This window comes from Eptatretus burgeri, chromosome 3 (assembly GCF_056783735.1).
Source record: "Eptatretus burgeri isolate ZD-2024b chromosome 3, Ebu_testis_v1, whole genome shotgun sequence".
In the NCBI taxonomy this organism is placed as follows: Eukaryota; Metazoa; Chordata; class Myxini; order Myxiniformes; family Myxinidae; genus Eptatretus; species Eptatretus burgeri.
Genome location: NC_140963.1, coordinates 31,545,695 through 31,569,256, shown reverse-complemented (window position 1 = coordinate 31,569,256; position 23,562 = coordinate 31,545,695). Strand labels below are relative to the sequence as shown.

The 23,562-nt window shown below is 42.5% G+C and overlaps 1 protein-coding gene across 9 annotated transcripts in view; it reads right to left on the bottom strand.

Moving 5' to 3' along the window:
* Nucleotides 1-23,562, bottom strand: part of LOC147029632 (growth factor receptor-bound protein 10-like) — a 261,138-nt gene that overhangs the window by 27,379 nt on the left and 210,197 nt on the right. For 6 of the 9 annotated variants that reach the window (XM_085872823.1, XM_085872824.1, XM_085872822.1 and 3 more), the window contains 2 exons: nt 21,825-21,935; nt 12,474-12,569 (listed from right to left, as the gene is read on the bottom strand). In XM_085872823.1, coding sequence (XP_085728949.1) covers nt 12,474-12,569; nt 21,825-21,935 — 207 coding nt within the window. The remainder of the gene's footprint in view (nt 1-12,473; nt 12,570-21,824; nt 21,936-23,562) is intronic. The other 3 variants (XM_085872826.1, XM_085872828.1, XM_085872825.1) reach the window with 2 other exon arrangements.

Here is a 23,562-nt window from a genome sequence, read left to right as displayed (position 1 = left end):
ATCAGATAAGCCATTTTAATTTAAGCACCTTAGTCCTTTGGCTCCGATGCTGCTACATATTTTCTTCGCTTTGGCTTCATTGCCCATGATGTTTTCGTCTTTCAGGCAATGTGTCATCTTCTGCTTGTACAATGACGTGTGTCGGTGTGATAAGAAGGAGACAATAGGAGTAGGAGTTGCAATCTGGGTAAAGGACAGCATTGCATCAAGAGAAAGGGGTGACATTAAAGAGGGAATAAATGTTGAAGATTCTGTATGGGTAGAGGTTACAGATTGTAAAACAGTAAGATACTGGTAGGATGTTTTTATAAGGTTCCAGGTGTGAAAAAGAGGAGGAAGGGGGAGTACATGAAGAATTCAGAAAGGTGTGTGGTAAGAGAAGAGTATTGATTATGGGGGATTTTAACTTGCCAGGGATAGATTGGGTCCAGGAACAGGGAAAGGACAGAGCAAATGAGGATTTCCTAGTTTTAGTCCAGGATTGCTTTTTAACCCAGTTTGTAGATAAGCCCACGAGGGTGAGTGCAATGTTAGACCTCCTTTTAAATAACGATCCCAATATGGTGGAGGAGATGGAGGTTGGGGAGCATTTAGGAGCAAGTGACCATAACATTGTGTGTGCAAAGATTCTGTGAAGGGTTAGAGTTCAGGAAAGTAGGGAAAGGCTTTTAGATTTCAGGAAGGCAAACCTTGAGAGAATGAGGAGAGAGTTGGGTGATTTGATTGGGAGACTCCAACAACAGGACAATCAGCATCAGAGAAATGGGAAACCTTTAAGGACCAAATGTGTGGAGTGCAGAGTCAGTACATTCCAATGAGGTGTAAAACTAGAGGCAGAAAGAGGCCAGGATGGTTGAGCAGTGAGATAAGGAATGCTATCAAGGAGAAGCAGAAGGCATTTATTAGGTTTAAAATAACAGGACTGGAGTTAGATTTATATCGCTATTGGAGTTAACAGAGGCAAGTTAAGAAAATAACTCGGTAAGCCAAAAGAGAGTATGAGAAGGACATGGCTAAGAATATTAAACATAATAGCAAGGCTTTCTTTAAGTATATCAAGGGAAAAGAACAGGTTAGGACCAGTGTGGGCCCATTGAGGAATAGCACCGGGAGAATGGTTAGTGAGGAAGGTGAGACGGTAGGCTTATTAAACAGGTATTTTGCTTCAACTTTTACACAAGAACAGTCAGGAGAATTGCCAATAGCTGAGAGCTTCTATCAAGGAGGTAAGAAGGGGCTTTTACAGAATATCCAGGTTGAAGTGGAGAAAGTAAAGGAACAGCTCGGTAATCTAAGAGAAGATAAGGCTCCGGGCCCAGATAATATGCACCCGAGAATATTGAAGGAGGTTGCTGAGCAGGTAAGCGAGATGTTAACGGATATTTTCAATAGTTCCCTGGAGTCAGGACAGGTACCGGAGGATGGGAGAGTAGCAAATGTAATACCATTATTTAAGAAAGAATCCAGAGAAAAATTGGGAAACTACAGACCTGTTAGTTTGACTTGAGTTGTGGGGAAGGTGTTGGAGACATTAATTAAAGACCAGATGAGGAACCATTTAAACAAATACAAACTAATTAAAGGTCGTCAGCAATGGGTTTACCAAAGGTAGTTCCTGTCTAACAAATCTTTTAGACTTCTATGAAGCAGTGTCTGATTTGGTGGATGAGGGAATGGCAGTGGACAAAGTATATCTGGACTTTAAGAAGGCATTTGATGGGGTACCACATCAGTGGTTGATGATAGCCAAAGTGAGGGCTTGTACACGTCAACTCTCACGTTTTTGCCGTGAGACTCACAACTTTCTGTTGAAAGTCACGTTCTCACATTCTCGCAATAAAATCTCACACTTTTTTTGAAATTTTCGGCACCAAAAAATATTTCCAACATTACTACATTGTGACTGGTTTAACTGATGTTATAGCCTTGAATACCGAATTTAATCTGATTGCTTCGCATCGTTCCACACTTCCTATATGAGAGACAGAGTATGATTGATCAATTATCGGCGACCATCCTGATCCAATGAAATATCTTGTTACTGGGGGTCATTTTTCACACAAAATCGCTGCAAAATACTGGGAATTACTATCAATATGCTGAAATAATACATCTTAATTCCAAGGATGATGATTGTTCTAATTCCTGTATAGCATTTGTTCTGTTGATGAAAATAAAATATGTCTTATTTGTTCATATTGTTGGTTCATTTATTTTAGTCCATACAGTGGACTAAACAGTAACAACAGGACATAAAACCTATTTCTGACTGAAAAAAAATATGGCTGAATTTGGCATGAGAATACAGGGAATTGTATCTAAGTCACACGTGAAAGCAAACATTTTTTGGGGGAGCATGCCCCCAGACCCCCCCCCCTAGATTTCTTGGCTGCTTTGCCACCTCGCTGGACACATTTTACATTCTCACTCTTTTTCATAATTTGTGGTTGACAGGTCTGGACTTGTGGAGTGGCTGGTCAGGTAGCTAATTGGATTGCAAACTGGCTTCGTGGTAGGAAGAAAAGAGTGGCTGTGAGTGGGAAGATGTCTTGCTGGGAGGATGCAAGTAGTGGGGTCCCTCAGGAATCAGTACTTTGACCATTACTGTTCCTTATTTACATCAACGATTTGGATAATGGGGTAAAGAGTAATCTTTCCAAATTTGCAAATGACACAAAGCTTGAAGGTAAGGTGGATAGCAGAGGGGGTGGTGAACAGATACAAGAGAGTATTGATACTTGTACGGATTGGGAAAAAGATTGGCAGATGGAATTTAACCTGAGCAAGTGTGACGACGATGTAAGCACAATCAACTGACGACGATGAACCAGATGTAATGGCTGATCACATTCCTTCTCCTTTGCGGGAAGCTTTGAGTGCATCTCAAGAGGAAGATGAGCATTCTGAAGTGGCTAAAGAAAACATTGTTTGGTTTCTGAAAGAAACCTTGAGACAACGCAACGTGCGAATCAAAGATCATTTCCCCATTATTCTCGCCTTCATTTCAGCTGCAAAGCCTTTGCTGCAAGGGAAGGACCTTAAGGAACCTGAATTTCAGTGCTGAAGGAAAGCTGTTACAAAGGAAAACAAGGAACTAAATGAGGAAAGTGACTTCGTTCCACAAAATAATCAATGATGGAATTGAACGTTATATCTCTGAATATAAATGCGGGTCGTTCCACCTTACGGAAAGTACAAACCTTTCAAGCAATCGAGAAAGCAAAAGCTGATATTATTTTATTTCAAGAAACCCATGCGATGAATACTCAGGTAGCAGATTGGACGAAACGATTCAAGGGACGGTGGTGGTTAAGCAGGTTTCCTATACCTCAGGCCGGCCTTGCCATCTGCCTAAGTCACAGGTTGCGTGCTCACCAAGTTTTCCTTCAAAGAAATCTATAAAGGGAATTTGATATCAGTAAAGTTTCTTGACAACACTCAAACGATTGTTATCCTAAATGTATATGCACCAAGTCATCCCATGGAGAGGAAAATCTTCTTTTCCACATTACAGGACTGTAAAAACTTTGGATGCAACTGCTTTTATTTGTATTGCGGGAGATTTTAACTGTACAATTTGTCCGTTAATTGATGGGCATGGCAATGAACCGCATTGCTGCCTCCACTAAAGTGTTAGAAGACACCATCAAAAATTACCGGTTTAAGGATGTGTGGAGGTCGCAACATCCACATTTGCGCTGTTACACATGGTGCAGATGTAATAATGGCATTATGTCAATGGCAAGACTTGACAGGTTTTACGTAAATAAGCTAATGTTAAACGTTGTGTCTTCGACTCAAATTGTGCCGACAGGGTTTACTGACCACAGCCGAATCTCAATGTCTTTCAAATTACCCTTTCCACCGGGTGGTAGTCCTTATTGGTCTCTCAATACCCATCTCTTACAAGACAATGATGCATTTTGAGTCGTGTGGGAGAAAATTCGGTCTTCTCCCTCTGATTTTGATAGTCTCCGGTTGTGGTGGGATGTTGCAGAAACCCAAATATAAACTTTTTGCCAACAATATAGTTTTTATAGCACCAAAAGGCGGTCAATATCAATTGATCGGTTAAAACGGGAAATAGTATTCCGAGAACAGAACGACGATGAGGTTGGGAAAGACACATGTGACCGATTAATATGGTCTAAGAAAGCATTGCTTGAGGAGACGGTATGGCAACAAGCAATAGGTACCTTGGTAGGAATGCGAATAAGCTATTTAACGTTGGATATACCAAATAAGGACTTCTTTAAATTAGAGACTTTTCTTGAAAGGTCACAACAAATTCACAGTTTTCTCACTCCCAATGGGTCCCTGGTAACCTCTCAGCAGGCGATCAGGCGTACACTGAGGGATTGCTATTCTAACTTGTATTCTCCTCAGAACATGGACAATGAGGTGATGCAAGAATTAATTGCTGGGCTCTCGAATGTCAAGGAGAATGAGCAACATGTGCCTGACTCCGAAATTTCGGCAAATGAACTTGAAGCAGCTGTGACGAGCCTGAAAGATGGAAAAGCCTCTGGAATAGATGGTTTGCCAGGAGAATTCTATCAGACTTTTTGGAACATTGTGGGACCTGATTTACTTGACGTTCTTGATGAAAGCATACGTGATGGAGAACTTCCGGTGTCCTGCAGAAGAGGATAGTATATTTACTGCCAAAATCTGGGAACCCTCAACTGGTGGAGAACTGGTGACCGGTGTCTTTACTGTGTACTGATTATAAAATTCTCTCTAAAGTCCTCACAAATCGCATGAAAAGTGTTATCAGTTCTCTCATACATCCAGACCAAAAACTTATTGTGTCTGGAAGATCTATCCATGACATTACATTTTTGGTAAGAGATATTATTTCGTGCAATAAGCATCTGTGTGATGGTTTTGGATTTCTGTTTCTTGATCAAGCGAAGGCCTTTGATCCTGTTGATCACAAATACCTTTTTTATGTTTTGAAGGGAATTGGTTTTGGTGAAACTTTCATCTCTTATGTAAAACTCCTATATACTCATTGTATGTTGAAAGTTAATAATAGGTTATGTTCTCCCTTTCTGTTTCAATGGGGTATCTGGCAAGGTTGTCCTCTTTCTGGTCTTTTATATATAATTGCCCTTGAGCCACTCCTGCTATCAATTTGACAGCAAATACCTCAGGGAATGAGAAGTATAGAAGGAGCAAAATTTGTGCAGACGGCGTATGCTAATGATGTCTGTATTTTAATTAAAAGTACAAACGATGTCTGCTTTACAGCATTGCCTGAGACATTTCTCTGCAGCCTCCTCTGGCGAGATAAATTGGAATAAAAGTACAGCATTATGGTGTGGAAAAAGTGACCTCTCTTATATTACCACCATTACTCCCACAGAACTTGGTCTGGAGAACGGACGGAGTTAAATATCTTGGAGTGTACCTTGGTAGTCATGAGATGGAGATGAAAAATTGGAAAGGAGTTTTGGAAAAAAAATTAAGTACAGACTGAAAACATGGGGAGGACTGTTGAAGCCCCTTTCATATAAAGGTCGTACTCTTGTCATCAATAATTTGATTGCAACAAAATTGTGGCACAGAATCGCTGTTCTGCAGCCATCCAATCAACTAATTACGGCTATACAGCGAATGCTGGTAAATTTCTTTTGGAGTGGATACCATTGGCTACAACCTGAGATACTGTACTATCCCCTGAAGGAAGGTGACCAAGGTGTTATCAACATGTTTCATCAGATTGTGGCCTTTCGATTGCAGTCTCTGCAGAAACTGCTGTTCCCTGAACAGCGAACCTGGCGACCATTTGCATTTTTTTCTCCTGCAACAAGCCGGTAAACTGAGCTATGATCGGCATCTTTTTTTGATGGATCTTGAGCACGTAAACTTTGTTTCTCTTTCTAAGTTCTATCGTAGTTTTCTGGATATTTGGAAAAAAGTTTGATGTCCATCGGCTGCTTCAGGCATGTAATTGCAGAATGTTCCTTCAAGAACCCCTTTTTTTCAATATTTTTTCCCTGGTATTCCTGTCATGCCATGATTCAAAAATTTATCCAAGGAGGAATCAATAAGGTGTGTGACTTGAGAGACATACCTGGGGTTAAGTGGAAATCTGTTGATGTGGTAGCGTCTGCAATTGGTTCTAGATCTGTCCGACTTGTGGACCAAGTGGTGCATGTAGTTATCCAGAAGTTTAAACAGTTCAATATTGGCTGGGAAGGTGTTGGTATCATTGAGGATTTCCGGTTAAGCTTTCCTGAAATCAAAGTACTCCTTTCTTCTTCTTTTCGGTTAGAGATTGAACGTACCCCCCCCCCCCCTTTTCATCTTTTAACTAAGACTGGAATTTGTGATCTTCGACAAAAGGGAAACTTATCCCATTCTGAAAGAACACAAATAGCATTGTGGTCAGAGCGGTTCGGGCCAGGTTCGCCCTGTACTCCACTTTTGCTTCATATGTATACCTTACCCATACATGATGTATTAGCGGACATACAGTGGAGGTTGGCACACTGGGTCCTCCCCTCCAACACATTTGTTCACCATATTAATAATTCGCTGACAGAAATATGTCCTTTCTGTGATCAGAAGGAGGACTTGTTTAATGCTTATGTGAAATGTTGTCGACTAACTTCTCTTTTTATTCTACTTCATCATCTTTTTCACCAATTATCCATTTCCTTTAGTTTGCACGTGTTTATTTTTGGTGTACCCTTTAAACCTAATTGTGGAGATGTGGGTGTTCTTTTAAAATTTCTGGGTGCTGTTGAAAAATATGCAATCTACAAATCTCGGAAGATTAAAATCGACAATGGTCACGGATCAGATGTTATCTCTATTTTTAAAGGCTTTGTCTCAACACGACTTAGGCTGGAATTTGATTTCTTTTTGAGGATTGAAAATGTTAAACTTTTTGAGAGAAAATGGTGCATCGCAAATGTTTTGTGTTTCGTGAAGAATTCAGAACTTGTAATAACTTTATAATTTTCTTTAAAATGTGTTATTTATTTTTTCTGTTGAATTTTCTTCATTTTTTTTTCTGTATTATTGTAAATATGTATTATTCTGTGCATGCCTGAATGTAATAAATGACGTTTCAAATTCAATTACCTCTCCCTCAGAAAGGACTGTCTGGAAAACCCTCCCATTTACTTTCATAACAATCTTCTTGAAAAAGTTCAGTCAATTCAAATATTTGACTATCTAATCAGCTTGGGTCTCACTATTAGCCCTGATCTTTCTTGGGCAAACCACATTTCAAAATTGCCTTCCAAAGCCAGCTGCCAACAGGGCATCCTCCGTTGCACAAAGTCATTCCTTGACACACCTGAACTCTTATCCATCAGACAAGGCCTTCATCCACAGCTCGATGGAGTAATGCTCTCCCATCTGGGCAAGTGCCCTTGTAGTGGGGCGGCTTAGCCCAAATATTCAAGAGAATTGTGCATTTTGTGATACAAGCACCAAATTTGGCACAAATGTACATTAATACATCGCGAACATTTTCAGATATTGGGCCACTTGAAATTCTCTCTTTATGTCCGCCATATTGGATTTCAAAATGGCCACCACTTGAAATCTACATTTGCTATAATCTCTGGACATAATGCAGCTATTGACTTGATTCTGGTATCTAAATGTCTGTTTTTGGGGGCAAGGAATCCAATGGTAGTGGCCATGATCCGGCACTCACACATGATCCCACACAGTGGCCATGATCCGGCACTCAATGGACGTCGTGAAGAATGCTGTGGAACACCTGAATCCTGGACAGACACCAGTGGTCACCGTTGATCAGCCACTGTTTCCTTTGGCCAAGCAGATACAGTGGAAGTGGCCAGAGAGCTTTGGTGAAGACCAGATAGTGGTGATGTTTGGTGGCCTCCACATAGAGATGGCGGCACTGAGGACACTGGGGGACTGGCTGAAAGGGAGTGGTTGGGTGCAAGCACTTGGGCAAGCCGAGATTGCGACAGCAAGGACAGCAAACTCATTCCTGCGAGCATCCCATGTCTTGCGCACAAGAAGAGCACATCAAGTGACTGCAGCAGCACTGTACATCCTGCAACACCGTGCCTACAACCACTACTGTCTGGGAGAAACCAGGGATGCAGAGGACCTTCCAGAGTTTGAAGACTGGTGTTGCCAGAGAGAAGACATCCCCCAGTTTCACTACTGGGCAACCATGCTGGAACTAGAACTGTTGGTTCTACTGTATGTGCGTTCTCTCAGGCAGGGATCGTTAATGATGTACCTCGATGCTCTGACAGAGCTGGTCCCCTGGTTCCATGCACTGGATCACACCCACTATGCTAGGTGGATACCAGTGCACCTGAAGGACATGGCCGAACTCACCAAACACCCAGATGTAGCCAGGAAATTCAGGGAAAGCCACTTCACCGTTCAGAAAACACAGAGGGTGTTCTCTTCAATCCCGATTGACCAGGCACATTAGCAGAATAATGCCTGCATCAAAGGAGACGGTGGAGCAGTTGGGCTCACTGACAACCCTAGTGCCCTACGTCGCTGGATGGTTGCGGAACCAGAAGTTGCCAGGGTGATCGAAGAATTCCAGGATGGGAACCAACACTGGAGATGGCAAACAGCAGACACACGTCATGATGATCAGACGCCAAGTGTACAGGCCTCATTTGTGAAAGATGTTCGCTCTCTCTCGTCGGTGTCATTGAGGAGATGGGCAAGCCATTCGAGGAGGAGAGTCAGGATGTAGTCAAACTGGACACAAAGGAGATCGCAGATCCTGCTGCTGTGGAGACCGTGATGAATGCCAAGAGGATTGGCCAAGAGCAGTTCGTGGCTTTCACCAGAGAGTGTCTGTTGGACAGAATAAAGGCAGTGGACACACCCATTCCTCGTAACAAGCTGAAGGTGTTCAGCACTTCCATTCCAAGAAGCCAGAGCATAGGTCAGCAACAGCTCGCCTCCATCGAGAATGACCGTGAACTCTTCGCACGCCTGTACATTGGCTGCCAGACGAAGGATGGAAACCTTGAGGAGTTCTTTTGTCACGAGAATCAGGCATGTCCTCCTGCATTGTCTGATGGTGGAAGCCTCTGCACTGGTACCAAGAGTGATCTCCTCACATGCTTGGAAGAAGTCTCCGACGCAAAAACAGAGACTCTTGTCACGACCTGTATTGTGCTTGATGGAGCAGCCATCGTCCAGATGCTGAAGCCAGCTGCATCAAAGACCTTTGAAGAGTATGCACAACAGATCTTCATCCCCTATATGTCCACGAAGCTGCAAACAGTGTCACGCCTGGACCTGGTCTGGGATACTTACCTTGCTGATTCACTGAAAGGTAGTACACGTGCAAAGCGGGGACAAGGTGTGCGCAGACGTGTGGTGGCTGCCGCAGCCATACCAGGAAACTGGAAGAACTTCCTACTAGTGGACAGCAACAAGACCGAGCTGTTCAGGTTCCTCTCTGCAGCTCTCATGGAATGGTTTGACCAGGAGGACAAGCAACTCGTCATTACTGATGGAGAGGCAGTGCTCAGCAAGCCACTACTGCCAGATCTGACCTCACTCGCCCCATGTAACCATGAAGAAGCTGACAGTCGGATGTTGCTGCATGCGTCTCACGCAGTCCAGCATGGACACCATGCAATACTCATCCGGACTATAGACACCGATGTTGTGGTGCTGGCAGTGTTCCTGGCACAGGAGTTGCAACCAGAAGACAAACTGTGGCTGGCATTCGGAACAGGCCAGAGTTTCCGATACCTCGTAGCACACGAAATAGCAGCTTGATTGGGACGAGAGAAGGCTCGTGCACTGCCAATGTTCCACGCTCTAACTGGATGCGACACTGTGTCTAGTTTTCAGTGACATGGCAAGAAGACTGCGTGGGCAGTCTGGACGGTACTGCCAGAACTCACTGAGGCGCTGCTGCTGCTGTCCTCTGCACCTCGTGACATACCAGACGATGCAATGCGCATCATCGAGAGGTTCGTGATCCTGTTGTATGATCGAACCAGCAATTGCACAGACATTGACAAGGTCAGGAGGAAACTCTTCGCAAGGAAGAACAATGTGCAGCTCATCCCTCCAACGAAGGCAGCTCTGGAGGAACATGTCAAGAGGGCAGTGTATCAAGGTGGACATGTGTGGGGTCAGATACTGCTGCCAGCACCAGAGCTCCCTCCACCAACCAACTGGGGTTGGTCAAGGACTGGAGAAGGACAGTACACACCTTACTGGACCAGGCTAACTGAGGCAGCTCACAGCTGCATTGAGCTGGTTTCTTGCAAGTACAAGAAAGGGTATGTGAGGCACTGCAAGTGCAAAAAGGCTGCCCTTCAGTGCACAGCCCTCTGTGTGTGTGAAGGGGACTGCACATGATGATGAGTCAACAACATACATGTACTTGTGGCAATGCTGAACTTGTTAACATGACACTGTTTATGTACACGTCTCTTCAGTACCAGTATATACCTAGCCTCAGATACCAGTCCACCTAGCCTCAAATACTAGACCATGTAGCATGTCAGTATTATACCTAAGACATTTACAGAACTAAGACATTCTTTTCAAATTATTGTGTTGAATCCAATATTTGCCAAGATAATTTCCAAATAAAATTATATAACAGACTGTGATAGATAATATTAAGTTGAAAATGGTACCATTGGATTCCTTGCCCCCAAAAACATACATTTAGATACCAGAATCAAGTCAATAGCTGCATTACGTCCAGAGATAATAGCAAATGTAGATTTCAAGTGGCGGCCAATTTGAAATACAATATGGCGGACATAAAGAGAGAATTTCAAGTGGCCCAATATCTGAAAATGTTCGCAACATATTACTGTACATTTGTGCCAAATTTGGTGCTTGTATCACAAAATGCACAACAGGTTTGCTATGCTGCTACACTACCGCCTCATACCTTGCTTAGTTTGACAGTGTGGAAACCAAGGCCTTTAAAATCAAGGGAATCTCATGCAATGAAGCTGAGCTTATGGGCCATCACAGACAATCGGTGGTTTCTCTGTCTTCTACCCCCTAGTTTCTGGTGTTGCAACCTCTGCCCTTTCCATGCCTTGTCTCCCTCAGGTTTCTGCAGGTTGCAAGCAGTGCAATGTAACACCCTTCCAGTGAAACTCCCAAAATCCAGAATCACAGCTTGATTTCACTCATTCGTCACTCTTCTATCCTGCCTGTGGAACCAACTACCAACCAACAATCTCATTCCTCCCTCCAGGTCTTCAAGACAGCTGTTCACCACCATCTCAGGTCATCGCAAAACCAAAACCATTATATTTTCTATACCTGTTAACCTCCCCCGCCGCTCCCCAGTCCCCACCGCAAACCCACATCCTTCTAAATTTCATGTTTTTCTTTCCTGAGAGTTTGTTTGTGTAGCCATCGTGTCTACCCCCAAAATCTCCCCAACCCCTCATTCTCATCCACAAGCCTTGTTTGTCTGTCTCCATCTATTTTGTCCCTCAGCCCTTCTGTTGGTGTTTTCCACTCTGTTTCTGCTGTTCCTTTTGTTCTGTTGCATCCTGATCCATTCTGTGCTCTTGCTCCCTCCAAGGGATTTTGTATCCAAAACTCCCCCCAAAACTCTAAGCTTTCCATGTAAAGTTATTATTATCATTACTACAGACTCGAATGCTCAAAGTTAGGTTTGCTATCTCCACACCATCCTGTCGGACTTGAGATAACCAATGATGTGCTTGCTTGGTGATGGTCACATTTACTTTTTTCATCTCTTGACACGCAACTTTTACTGCAGGAGCTGTGGCAAGATTGTTGTTTTTTGTGCCAAGTGTTGTTTGGATTGCTTTGAATACCAGGCCAGGCTGGCAACCTTCATTTTACACTCAATTTTGACCTTTGATACTTGTGGATGATAAAGAAAAGCACCAAACAAATTTCTGTCGACTTCAATCTGTAGATGCTTTGGAAGTTCATCTCTTTGCTAATTGATTCCTGGAATAGTTGTAACACTGAGGCATTGAAAGGCAAAAACCTTAATTTTGTGTCCAATTTTGAATTTTGACCCCTCGATCATCCCCAAAACGACTCTAATTCGAAATTATTATATACCCCCCTCCCCCCCCCCCGAGAGGACCTGTTTGAAAGCACATTGGTACCAACTTTCATCTCTATAAACCAAAACACAAGGGAACGACATGGCAAAATGTGTGATTTTTCAGTGTTTCACCTTTGACCCCTCTTCAGAAGATGGGGAAAAATGAAAAAGAGTAAAAAAAAAAAAAAAATAAAATAAAATGTGGTCTGGGTTTATTGGACGAAGCTAGCTCAATCAAAATTTGAAGATGATTGGCTCATTAAATGAAGGAATGCTGGATGATTGTAATTGTTAGAAAGGAAGAAGAAACAGAACTAAACAATGTCTCCTCTTCCTGTAAGAGGGGGAGACATAATTACAAATCCACAATGTTTATATTCATAAAAACAATTATGACAACAAACACCACAATTAAACAATTTACCTTGAAAAGACGCATCGTAGTCACCCAGCATGTCCTACTCTGCTCATCCTCAGCACAGAATACTTTCAACTCTTTTTGGAGACTTGTTCTGTTCGGCTGTAATAGAGAATTAAGCACTGATAGAAACTCTTGAACATGATGTGCTTTTAATAATGAAATGATTTTCAATTCTAGGAGACATCTTATCTTTCAGTTTTCTTGGTTTGTTTTGATGAATTTGTATTTGACTCTTCAGCCGAAAAGTTTTACTTTTTAAAAAGTTGTACTTCTCTGCTCTGTTTGTCAATGGAGAGCCTGTTGGGTCCAGACTTTTTTTTTAGACAGGGACAAAGGTTCATGGAAGAGCTGTCACAGACAAATCATTCACACAGATGCAGACAAAGGTACCAGACAACACATGATTTGACTTTTAACATGAGGCAAACACATCCATTGCTCTTGGGGGAATTAACTTACTGGAGCACTTTGGATGAGGCGAGGCCATCCAGTGATGTAGTTTTTCCTCTCCGCAGTTAGTGGGGAAGTTAAAGGCAAAACGACCCCACTCCCTACCCCCAAAGGATGACAAACCCATGGGGTGTATCCAAGTTCTATCCTCTAAATGCTGAGTGTCTAGTGAGGAAACAGTACATACCATTTTAAAAATCTTTAGCCAAGGATGGAATCAAACCGCAAACTTACCAGACTACTATCTGCAATGCCACAGAGTCTGCAATAAATATATTGCAGCAGCTTTAAAACATGTTTCCAGCTTGGTTAATATAAATAAATTAGATATGCTCACGGGGATGATGTCATCTGGGACAAAACTAAAAAAAAAAGGCACAACATTTTCTCGGTTTAAAGTCTGCTCTTTGTCCTCTATATTAATTTGGTTTCAAGTCTGTATGGCTGGTGTTGGCTTAATGGTTAGGGTGGTGGGCTTTGGATCCGAGAGTACCGAGTTCAAATCCCGTTCAGCTGTTGAATTAATACCAGGTGAGGTTAAATCGGCCTGTCATCCTTCTGAGGTCGGCAAAATGAGTGCCAGCTTGCTGGTATACTGTGTCGGAGTGGTGACCCGTCCAGGATTGTGCCCAATAGCCAAGAAGACTGCTGAAGCAGAACCAACGCTCTGCACAGAGTATGGTCCTCCTCCTTTGTCCTCAGATCCAACTTTTCCAGGACACCTGCATTCTTCCAATAACCTATTCCTGGTTGGACTCTCAAAATCCAGGCTGACTGCATACTTCAACTTACTTCTCCCTCCAGAACTTGTTGCGTCATACCCAATCTATACTGGCAATCTTTTCTATCCCCATTTATCCTAACTAAACCACCAAGTGAGAAAGCAGCAACCAGACTCAGTGACCTGATGGTTGGAGTGTCCGTTCTGTGTATGAGATGTCAGTGGTTAAAGCCTGGTCAAGTCAGACAAAAGACTTTAAAATGGTGCATGCTGCTTCCTCGCTTGACACTCAGTAGATGATTAGTAGAACCCTTTTCCTTGGAGGTGTTGTTTGACTAGATTGGTATCGTGGGTTAAAGTGTGTGTGGTTGACCTAAGGGCTGCTGGTTCGAATCACATTTGTCAGCAGTCTGGCCTGCACACAGTTGCACTTCAATGGGGATTCCCTGTGCAGCCGACAACTGGTCCAAGTGTGACGTCTTCTCTGAGAGTTGCCCAGGACAGAGATCTGGCTCTCATCCTGATAGGCAGGTTGGGTGGCCTTATCTGGGAGTCTTTGGTCCCAGCACTGTTTTCCGGACCTTCAAGCATGCGATTAAAGATAAGGGTGAAGTCTTCCCTACTTATGGGTCTACACAGCCTCTTGGATGATTTGGGTGCTCCTGGGGTGGGAGGCCATATGGCAGGATGTCAGCTATGCAGATGGTTGTGGCATTCATGGGGGGCACCGTTACGATTGGCATTGTGGATATAAGTGCATTGCCCTGAGGCTGGAGGACAGATGAGGAGGAAGTGGATCTCACAACAGGGTTTCCTCAAGGAATGACATCGGAGAGATGGATCACTCAAGTGTTGAGTCTACTGAGCGTAAAGGTGATGAACCTGTTACCAATAGTGTCACCAAGGGGTCTAAGCCTGAGCAAGAAGAGGACAACATGAAGCAGATGTCACTCGATAAATGCAAGGCCACGAACAAATGCATTAACGGTTATAAACAGTGTATTGGGTGTTGTATCTCGTATTTGGGGAATTTTCAGGTTGGTGGAGACTGTGAGGAATATTTCCTGCTGTAAATGTTTGGGTCCAGCTCATTTAATAGCTTTGGCAAGGAAACTGAGAAAAGGGTGAGCATCTTTGCTGGATCAGTTGTGTTTGTTGTCGGTCATGTTTGTTGGGTGGGCCTACAACAGATGCATGTGATGGTGGAGGATGTGGGTGACATTGGGGATGTAGCAAGTTTGGATGGCATGAGCAGTGCAGAGGGTGCAGGTGATGATAGTAGTGTGCAGAGTGTGCTGCTGGTGCTGGAGGAGCAAAGGGGGCAGGTGACAGACTGGGTGTGATGGTGTGTGAGAAGGTGGGGTGGTGGGCTGTGTGATTATGGGTATTGAGGTTGAGGGAGTTTCAAATTATGGTGATGGCATTGGGGTTGCGGTTGGTGTGGTTCGTGTTCGGAATGTTGCGAGTGTGCATGTGGATAATAATAATAATTATTATAAATTTATATTGTGCCTTTTGCCGATGGATATAAGGACGGTGTTGCATGTGTGCGTGATGGTGGGCGTCAGGTGGGGTGGGGAGGGAGGGTGTCCAGGAACAGTTTTTTTGTCAGCAATGAGGATGAGGGAATTTGTGGACTTTCCATTTTGTCACAAGGATGTGAAAAATAGAGTATATTTGATGAAATGTTGGATGATGTTTTGTCAGGTTAAGGGACTGGAAAATTGGTGGTGGTACATGCGGGAGGGAGGGGGTACCACCCCAGGACAGGAACGTTGGGAGGGAATGTGGGGTGGTTGGGGTACTGATGTGGGGAGGGTCTTTTGGAACCTTAAAAGAAGAGGTACGAGTTTTTGGGGGAGCATTTGAAGAATTTGTGGTGTGAAAGGATTTTTTTCAAGGATTCTACCAAGGGTGTGAATCTTTCTATATTTCTGTCGTGGAGTGACGGATGTGAACCAGTGGTTGAAGGGTTGGTGTAGGGGAGAGGGGTTTGTGAATATGTGGGGATCCCTGCATGGTCATTGTGAGTGTATGTGGTCAGGTCACAGTGTGCTCAATAGTAGGTGGGGGGGGTGGGGGCGGGTGAATTCCATGAATGGAAAGATGGAAGAGCTTGAAGCTGGGGTGGATGGCGAGGGGTACGACATATTTGCTGTGATGTGAGATGTGGTGTCGTGAACAATCCAACTGGAAGACAGGAATTCAAGGCTACAATGTTTATAGGTATGATAGGGAAGAGAAAAAGGAGAGGAGGTGCGGTAACCTGGGTTAAAGACACGTATCGAGAGAAAAGCACAACATTAAAGAGGGAAATAATGTTGAGGATTCTGTGTCGATAGAGTTTGGAGATTGTAGGAATAGTAAGAAACTTGTAAGATGCTTTTACAGGGCTCCTGGTGTGAGGAAAGAGCAGGAAAGTGAGACATGTGAATAATTCAGAAGGGCATGTGACAAAGGAAGAGTTTTTATTTTGTGGGATTTTCACTTGCCAAGGATAGATTGGGTCAAAAACAGGGGAATGGCAGAGTGGATGAGGATTTTCTATTTCTTGTCCAAGATTGATTTGTAACCCAATGTGTATAAAAGCCCAAGATGGGTGGGGGAGGGGGGCAGTGTGAAACCTCTTTTTTAACTAACAGTCTCAATATGGTGATTGGGGGGGGGGGGGTTGTGGGAGATCACCATGGGATAAGCGACCATAACATAGTAAGCCTTGTTTTCTTGATGAGATGTGAATTTTGGGATAGTGGTGTAAGGCTGTTGGGTTGTAAGAAGGCAAACTTTTTTTTGTGTGAGAAGCGATTTAGGAGATTTAGTTTGGGTAAAGTTAATGAGTGGGTGATCTGCATCGGAGAAATGGGCAACCTTACAGGAGCAAATGTGTTGTGTGCAGAGTCAGTATATTCTAGTGAGGTGTAAAGGTAGAGGCAGAAAGAGACCATGGTGGTGAAGCAGGGAGATACACTGTTAAAAGGATGGAGGCAGGAGGCATTCGTTAAGTACAAAATAACAGGACTGGAATCAGACTCATCAGTAAAGTAAGAAACAGAGACTAGTTCATAAAATAACTCGGCAGGCCAAAAGGAAATATGAAAAGGACATAGCCATGAATATTAAACATAATTATTTTAGTATATAAGGGGTAAGGAAATGGTTAAGAGGAGTGTTGACACATTGAGGAATAACACAAGATAATCGGTGGATGATGAGGGTGAGATGGCAGTTTTATTCAATACTGTAGTTTTTTTTTTTGTTTCTACATTTACACACAGAAACAGTCAGGGGAACTTCAAATAGCTGAGAGTATCTTCTTATGGATGAGAAAGGGCTTTTAGAAGAGATCCAAGAGATCCAAGATCCAAGTAGTAAAGGAAGTGAAGAAACGACTCGAAAAATTAAGGGATGATAAAGCTCCAGGATCAGATAACATGCATCCAAGAGTATTGAGGGAAGTGGCAGATCAGATTAGCCTCATGTTCGCGGATATCCTAAACAGCTCGATGGAGTCAGGGTGGGTACCAGAGGATTGGAAAGAAGCAAATGTAACACCAGCGTTTCAAAACTGGCCTTTTTCAAACCAAGTATAGGTAATTAGCATGGATTTATGAAAGGGAGGTCATGTTAAAAAAAAAAAAAAAAATTGGTGTTCTTTGAAGCAGTATCTGATTGGGTGGATTAGGGAAGTGCAGGGGATGTAGTGTATCTTGACTTTCAAAAGGCATTTGATAAGGTACCACAAAGGAGGTTGTTTGCTGAGGTGCGGCCTTGCAGAGTCGCTGGTCGGATAGCTAACTCTCTTAGAAACTGGCTTTGTGATAGGAAGCAAAGAGTGGCTGTGAGTAGGAGTATGTCTGGCTCAGAGGGTGTATGTTCATGGATACCTCAGGGATCAGCATTAGGACCATTATTATTAATAATTTACATCAATTATTTGGGTAGCAAGGTGAAGAGTCGACTTTCCAAATTTGCATCTCACACCAAGCATGGAGGTAAGGGAGATAGCAGAGAGTGGGAAGATCAGATGTAGGAAAGTATTGATACTTTAATGGATTGGGCAAAAAGATTGGCAGATGCAGTTTAACATGAAGAAATGTAAAGTGCTGGGGTGAGTAAGAATAATGAAAATAGAGATTCAATGAGACAAGGGACAACCTTGGATCATGTGACACAGGAGGTTCTGGGGGTGGTAATCGTTATGGAGTGGAAGCAGATAACAGTGTCAGGCAGGTTCAGGTAAAGCTAACAGGGTTTGAGGTTGTATTTGTAGGGGGGTACATCATAAATCAAAAGAGTTGGTCTTCACACTGTATAGGAATTTAGTTAGGCCCCATCTCGAATATTGTATGCAGTTTTGGTCACCACATCTGAGGAACGACAAAGCTGCCATTGAGAAGGAACAGCATAGGGCGACTAAATTTATTCAGGGGCTACCTCCACAAAGCTATGGGGATTGGCTGAAGGAGACTCATCTTTCTATATATATATATATATATATATATATATAATATAAAAGGAGGTGATTATGAGGGAATCTGAAAGATGTTTCAGATAATGAAGGATATTGACAAAATAAGTGCAAATGAGTTTTTCAGCAGAATAGACAGTGATAGGACCAGGGATCATAGCATAAAAGTAAAGAAGATGAGAGTTATGGAAGTATTAAGGGAGCGGTCCTTTAGTCAGAGAGTAGGTAATGCATGAAACGGTCGGTCTCCCTCGAAAAGTCGGGGCAGCAGAAAGTGTAAATGGGTTAAAATTGAAGATAGATACGTACCTAGATGAGCCTCAACTTTGTGTAAAAATAAAAATACACATCTTGTGTTAAGGTGTGTTCACATCTCTCCCTATTGACAACAGAAACACTGCTATAATGGCCAAATGCAAAAGCTGTCATTGACAGGTGCATATACAAAAGAAAGGAGAGAATGCTGGGGTCTTAGATTTACATTATATAGGTAAAGAACCCATCCTTCCAGATGGATTGATTCACCCAGAATTATGGATACTCAAAGCACCCGCTCCTTACGTGAGCCATCAAGGGGGCCATGTTATTATATTTATGCCTATTTTACTCCAAGGGGTCCTAGGGTTACACACCCAAAAAACGGTTGTGATCGGTTGTCGTTTTGTGGTACCTGGGAACAGACAGACGGACAGACGGTGAATTTGTAGCAACATGTGACTTGTAATACCCATTTCGACCGGGTGCGGTACACATTTACAGGGAGTGAATTGGGGTCCTCCCCCTACCCTGAACCACTCCCCCAACCCCCAATTTTTGTTTTATCGCCTAAAATATACCCGTGCACTACGTAAATACAACTACCAGTTTTCAACTTATTCAATCCAGCAGTTCAGAAGTGCAGAGAAGTCAAACAAACACAAACAAACAGACACTTCTCGGATGATACATACTGCAGTATGATTAATTTGTTTGGTTCAGAAATGTCAAATCAATTCTGGAATAACCTAATACTGATAACATCAGCAGCAATGGTTTCAGTTCCCTTTGAAATCTCGCATAACCCATGGATTTGAACTAAATTTGGAACTTTGAGCGTGGTGAACAAACAAATGTTAATGCACCCACTTATGTATGACAGCAAATTGTGTATAAACATGTTGCCATTTGAGATTGTATTGTATTTCTAGAGAAGTTGAATATACACTGTGGCATCGAGTTAGTTTCGCCTCCATTTATATTCTTAGTCGCTGTGTGATCACAGATGGTTGACGTGCAAGGAATAATTTTACTGAAAGTCGACTGTTAGTGGTTCATAAATCCATTTTTACGGGTTCATAAATTACGTAAATGTTACTTGTAGCATTTGAGCTCAATTCACTCGACAAACTTTCATTGTTCAAACTATTTAAATGAACACAAATCTCACTGCAGTAATAACATTGGCCATACATGATAAAGGCAGCTTTTGCAGCTCGAGTGCATCATTTGGGAATCGGGGCTAATCACATTGTTATTATGAAAGTGTTCAGCCATTTAATTAACATCACAACAATAAGTTTTTTACAATTCCATGCAAGAATGGAACTCAAAATAATTAAAGCCTCCTGCAGCATCTCATAAAAAATTGTTTCATTAATTTAATTGGTAACCGCGTCAGCTTGCAAGTTATTTGGTTCCAAATGTCTTGTCACCATAGAAGCACCGCTGACATTTTGCAGCTTCAGCGCACTTATTATTATAATGAAGCATACATTTTCATTCTTAAAATCAAGCATTATTAAATATCACCAAAAGACTAACATCCTATCTCTCCGCTCCTGCTCCACCGAGAGTCCCTATATACTAGGAGTAGCGACACGACGTGTCCCAAAAATTTCCGGTCACGTGGATCATGGGCACCATTTTGTTTCCATCGATAGCTCATCATTCTATTTTTAAATGACAGGAAGCTGTGTGCCATTGGATGCACCAATCGATCACAGGAGGGTTTCAAAATGTATATATTCCCTGCAGAGGCTCCAAGGAAAAAAAATTGGGAAAATAAAGTTCATCATCTGAGATGGAAACCACCTTTGGGGTAGTTTCTGTGGCAGGTAAGTTGTAGTCCCGTGTGTGTACATTTATGTGTGGTGCTGTAATGACATTGTAGTTGGCAGATGGGTATAACTCGTAAACAGACATCAATCATGAGGAAACATCTATGGATCATTCATGACATTTCAAGAATATCTTGGCAAGGTTGCTTATAAGTGAACACGTCGGTTGTGTGTCCGTCACGTAAGTTTGTTTGTTTATTTATTTTAATTAGTGTAAGTTTTGTAGTTACCATTGGTTAATAACATGCTATGGTCCATGACATGGTAAATACCAAAATAATTCACGATCCATTTGCCTTCAGCCTCACCTTGCAGCAAAACAGTATATTGTATTGAAGGTTTGTTGCCTCCAACCAACTTAGTACAGGAATCAGAAGAGTGGAGGAAAATGGGAGAAAACGAGAAGGGAGTAATACAGCGTATTAACGAAATGTGGGAAAAGGGGAAGCATGGAAGACGAGAGATTCAATGGGAATATAACACAATGAAGGATTACATGCACATGCATGTTCTCAGTGGCACAGTGCTTTGTTCTTTCTCAGTGTCTTCTTTCATGTTCTGTTCGATTGCAAAGAAAAACTTTCCCTAACCATATGTTCTCAACGGATGGCCGAGAGGTACACATGCTCACCTCTTAAGATGTTTAGCCTGGCTCTGAATCCCGACCCAGTTACAAACCGTCATCTCGGTGTTTCACAGGCAGAGCGATTCATGAATGTGTGTGCCGTCCCTCGCATGGACGTTAAGCCAGGTGTCCCGTCTGCTAGGATTAGTAGTTGGACGTTAAAAATCCCAAGGTGTCCTTCCCCAAGAGTAGGCGAGCTATCGCCGGCACGCTGAGCAATTTCCAAATTTCTGCCGTAACTAACTGCCAGGAAGGTTATGGCAAACCACCGAGTATCACCCTCGCCAAGCAGCAAATGACCTGCCTTCAGGCAGAGCACACAATCAATCTTCTCAAGCTCTTTGTCTTTTTTTCCACTCAAAATTGTTGTCTTTTCTAACTCTCTACTCTCTCTCCATTTCTCTCTTCCAAATCTCTGCCTTCTGTCACTATGTGTTTCTTCTACTCACATGATCTGTACACCTCAAATTAGGTACTCATCTGTGTGACCTTTTACAGCTGCATTGCACTTGATTTTGCTGCATTTTATGCAATATATTTTAAGTTAAACCAATCCTGTCTGATTGTATGTGCTTATTCTGAAGTGTTTGAAGAAAGAACAAAAAGCATGAAGTGATATAATCTTCCTTTCGGGTGCAGAGAAAGACAACTTGATGAGAAAACCGACACATTACACTTCGTGGACAATGACACAGGTTTGGTGCATCTTGCTTGATGGACACAAAATGGTTTCAAATTGTAAGATATTGCGACTCCTAGTTTTCGGGACTCCAGCTCTACTCCAACCTCCACCCCCACCCACGATATCAATTTTTGTATTTGTGTCTAAGTTATGGTGGCTTCTGAACCTACTTTTTGTGTTTAATAAGTTGTCTGCTATCAAAAAAAAACGTGTCGAACATGATATTTTATTGTGGAACAGGTGTCCCTGTCACTGAATGTGGAAGCAGATTCCATACGGACAAAAAGAGAAGGCAAAAAAGTCAAAACACACCTTGATACAAAATGCAAAGTCGCTGGGGGTGCTGTAAATCTTCTTACCCGAAACCACCGCGTACACGTTACTATCACTGAGTTCAGCACAGCACTGCAGGTGCCTGGGTTCCTGAATGTTACAAAAGATAAGTCGTGGTTCCAATGTTAGCACACCTCACAGTACATAGGTTAAAATAAATAAATAATTCCCTCCACAACAACCCCTCCACACCCCCCCCCCCCTTGAGCTCTATTATAATGTGAAGCATATATTTTCATTCCTCAAAAGCTTCCGAACACACACACACACACACACACACACACACACACACACACACACACACACACACACACACACACACACACACACACACACACACACACCTATTGCTATAGATGCAATATGGTGGACCCTTTCCTTTTCACTCCGAATATCTTATTCTAATTTACTGCATAATTTATCCCACCCCCCCTTCCTCCCTATCCTCATGTTCTGCCATATAATTTTTATCTTTCTCCAGGTTGGGAATAATTATTGGTGCTGCTTTGTGGCACTGGAGAGAAAGACAATGAAGCACAAGGAGGAGTCCATTTCCAAGAGCACAAGGGAATTTTGGGAAGGGTTTGAGAGGCTTTTAAAGACTGAACAAGAAAGAGGCACAAACAAAATTCAGACATGACACAGTGAGGTATACACTGTGAGTGTGAGATGTAGAGAAGTGAGGGTAATAAGTCATTGGCATCATTAATGGGGACATGCTGCTTGGGAGGAACAGATGAAGATAAACAGTCTTGAGTAAATTTGGCGTTTTCAGCTGCTATCGGAAAGTTTTGCAAGTGGGGAAAAGGGCCAATTCATGTCAATGTCAATGGAATTCACAGACAATGCCCAGACCCCCTTTTTGAGGCTTGTGATTGATATTGATGAATAAATGCTGAGCCAGCAGAATAAACATTTGCATAGAGGAATAACTGCAAAATAAACTAAACAGATCATCAAGGACATCAACGTGGAAGCAGCAAGTCTCTTGAGATACTCTTTGTATTGATTATTATTACATCTCACGCCAGAAGGTGTAGAGATGGATCACCACGACTCGTTGTGAATGTTTTCATCAGCGAGAATTAAACTTGGAGAAGTTGCTGCTCCTCTTTCAGGATGCTGACAAAGCAGCCCTCAACAAAGGCAGACATTTACAATGTCTTATGTCTTGGCACATGATTATCTACTGTATTTTAAGATAGATAGGAGAATAGTTACCATCCACAAGCCAATTCTAACAATTGAGACAGCCAGCTTCACATCTCCTTCAAAGGATAGTATACTCGCTGATGCAACATTCTGCATATGAGCCACCAGGACGACAGCATATATGTTTGGGCCTGGATGAAATACAGGTGAGATATCTCAAAAGCAAGTATGCTACCTTTGAGCTATCTTATCAGTCCCCTGTTCAATGAGTGCCTCTACAATACTGAGGAGAATGCTTGTAAATATGTACCTGCATTATTGACCATAATTTGACAACATTTTACATATAAAGTAAATTTTTTGATATTTTCCAAGGGGATGCACAGAAACTATTTAATAGTTCTGAAAAAAGGCAGATCATGATTTGAAAACTCATGAACAAGCAGTTCGAGATCTGCTCTGCTCATAGGGTCATCAACCACCTTCCTGCTCCCCTCTTTTATTACTCATGCATTACTCATCTCCATGTTACTCATGCAATATGGTGGGCTCATTTCTTTTTGTA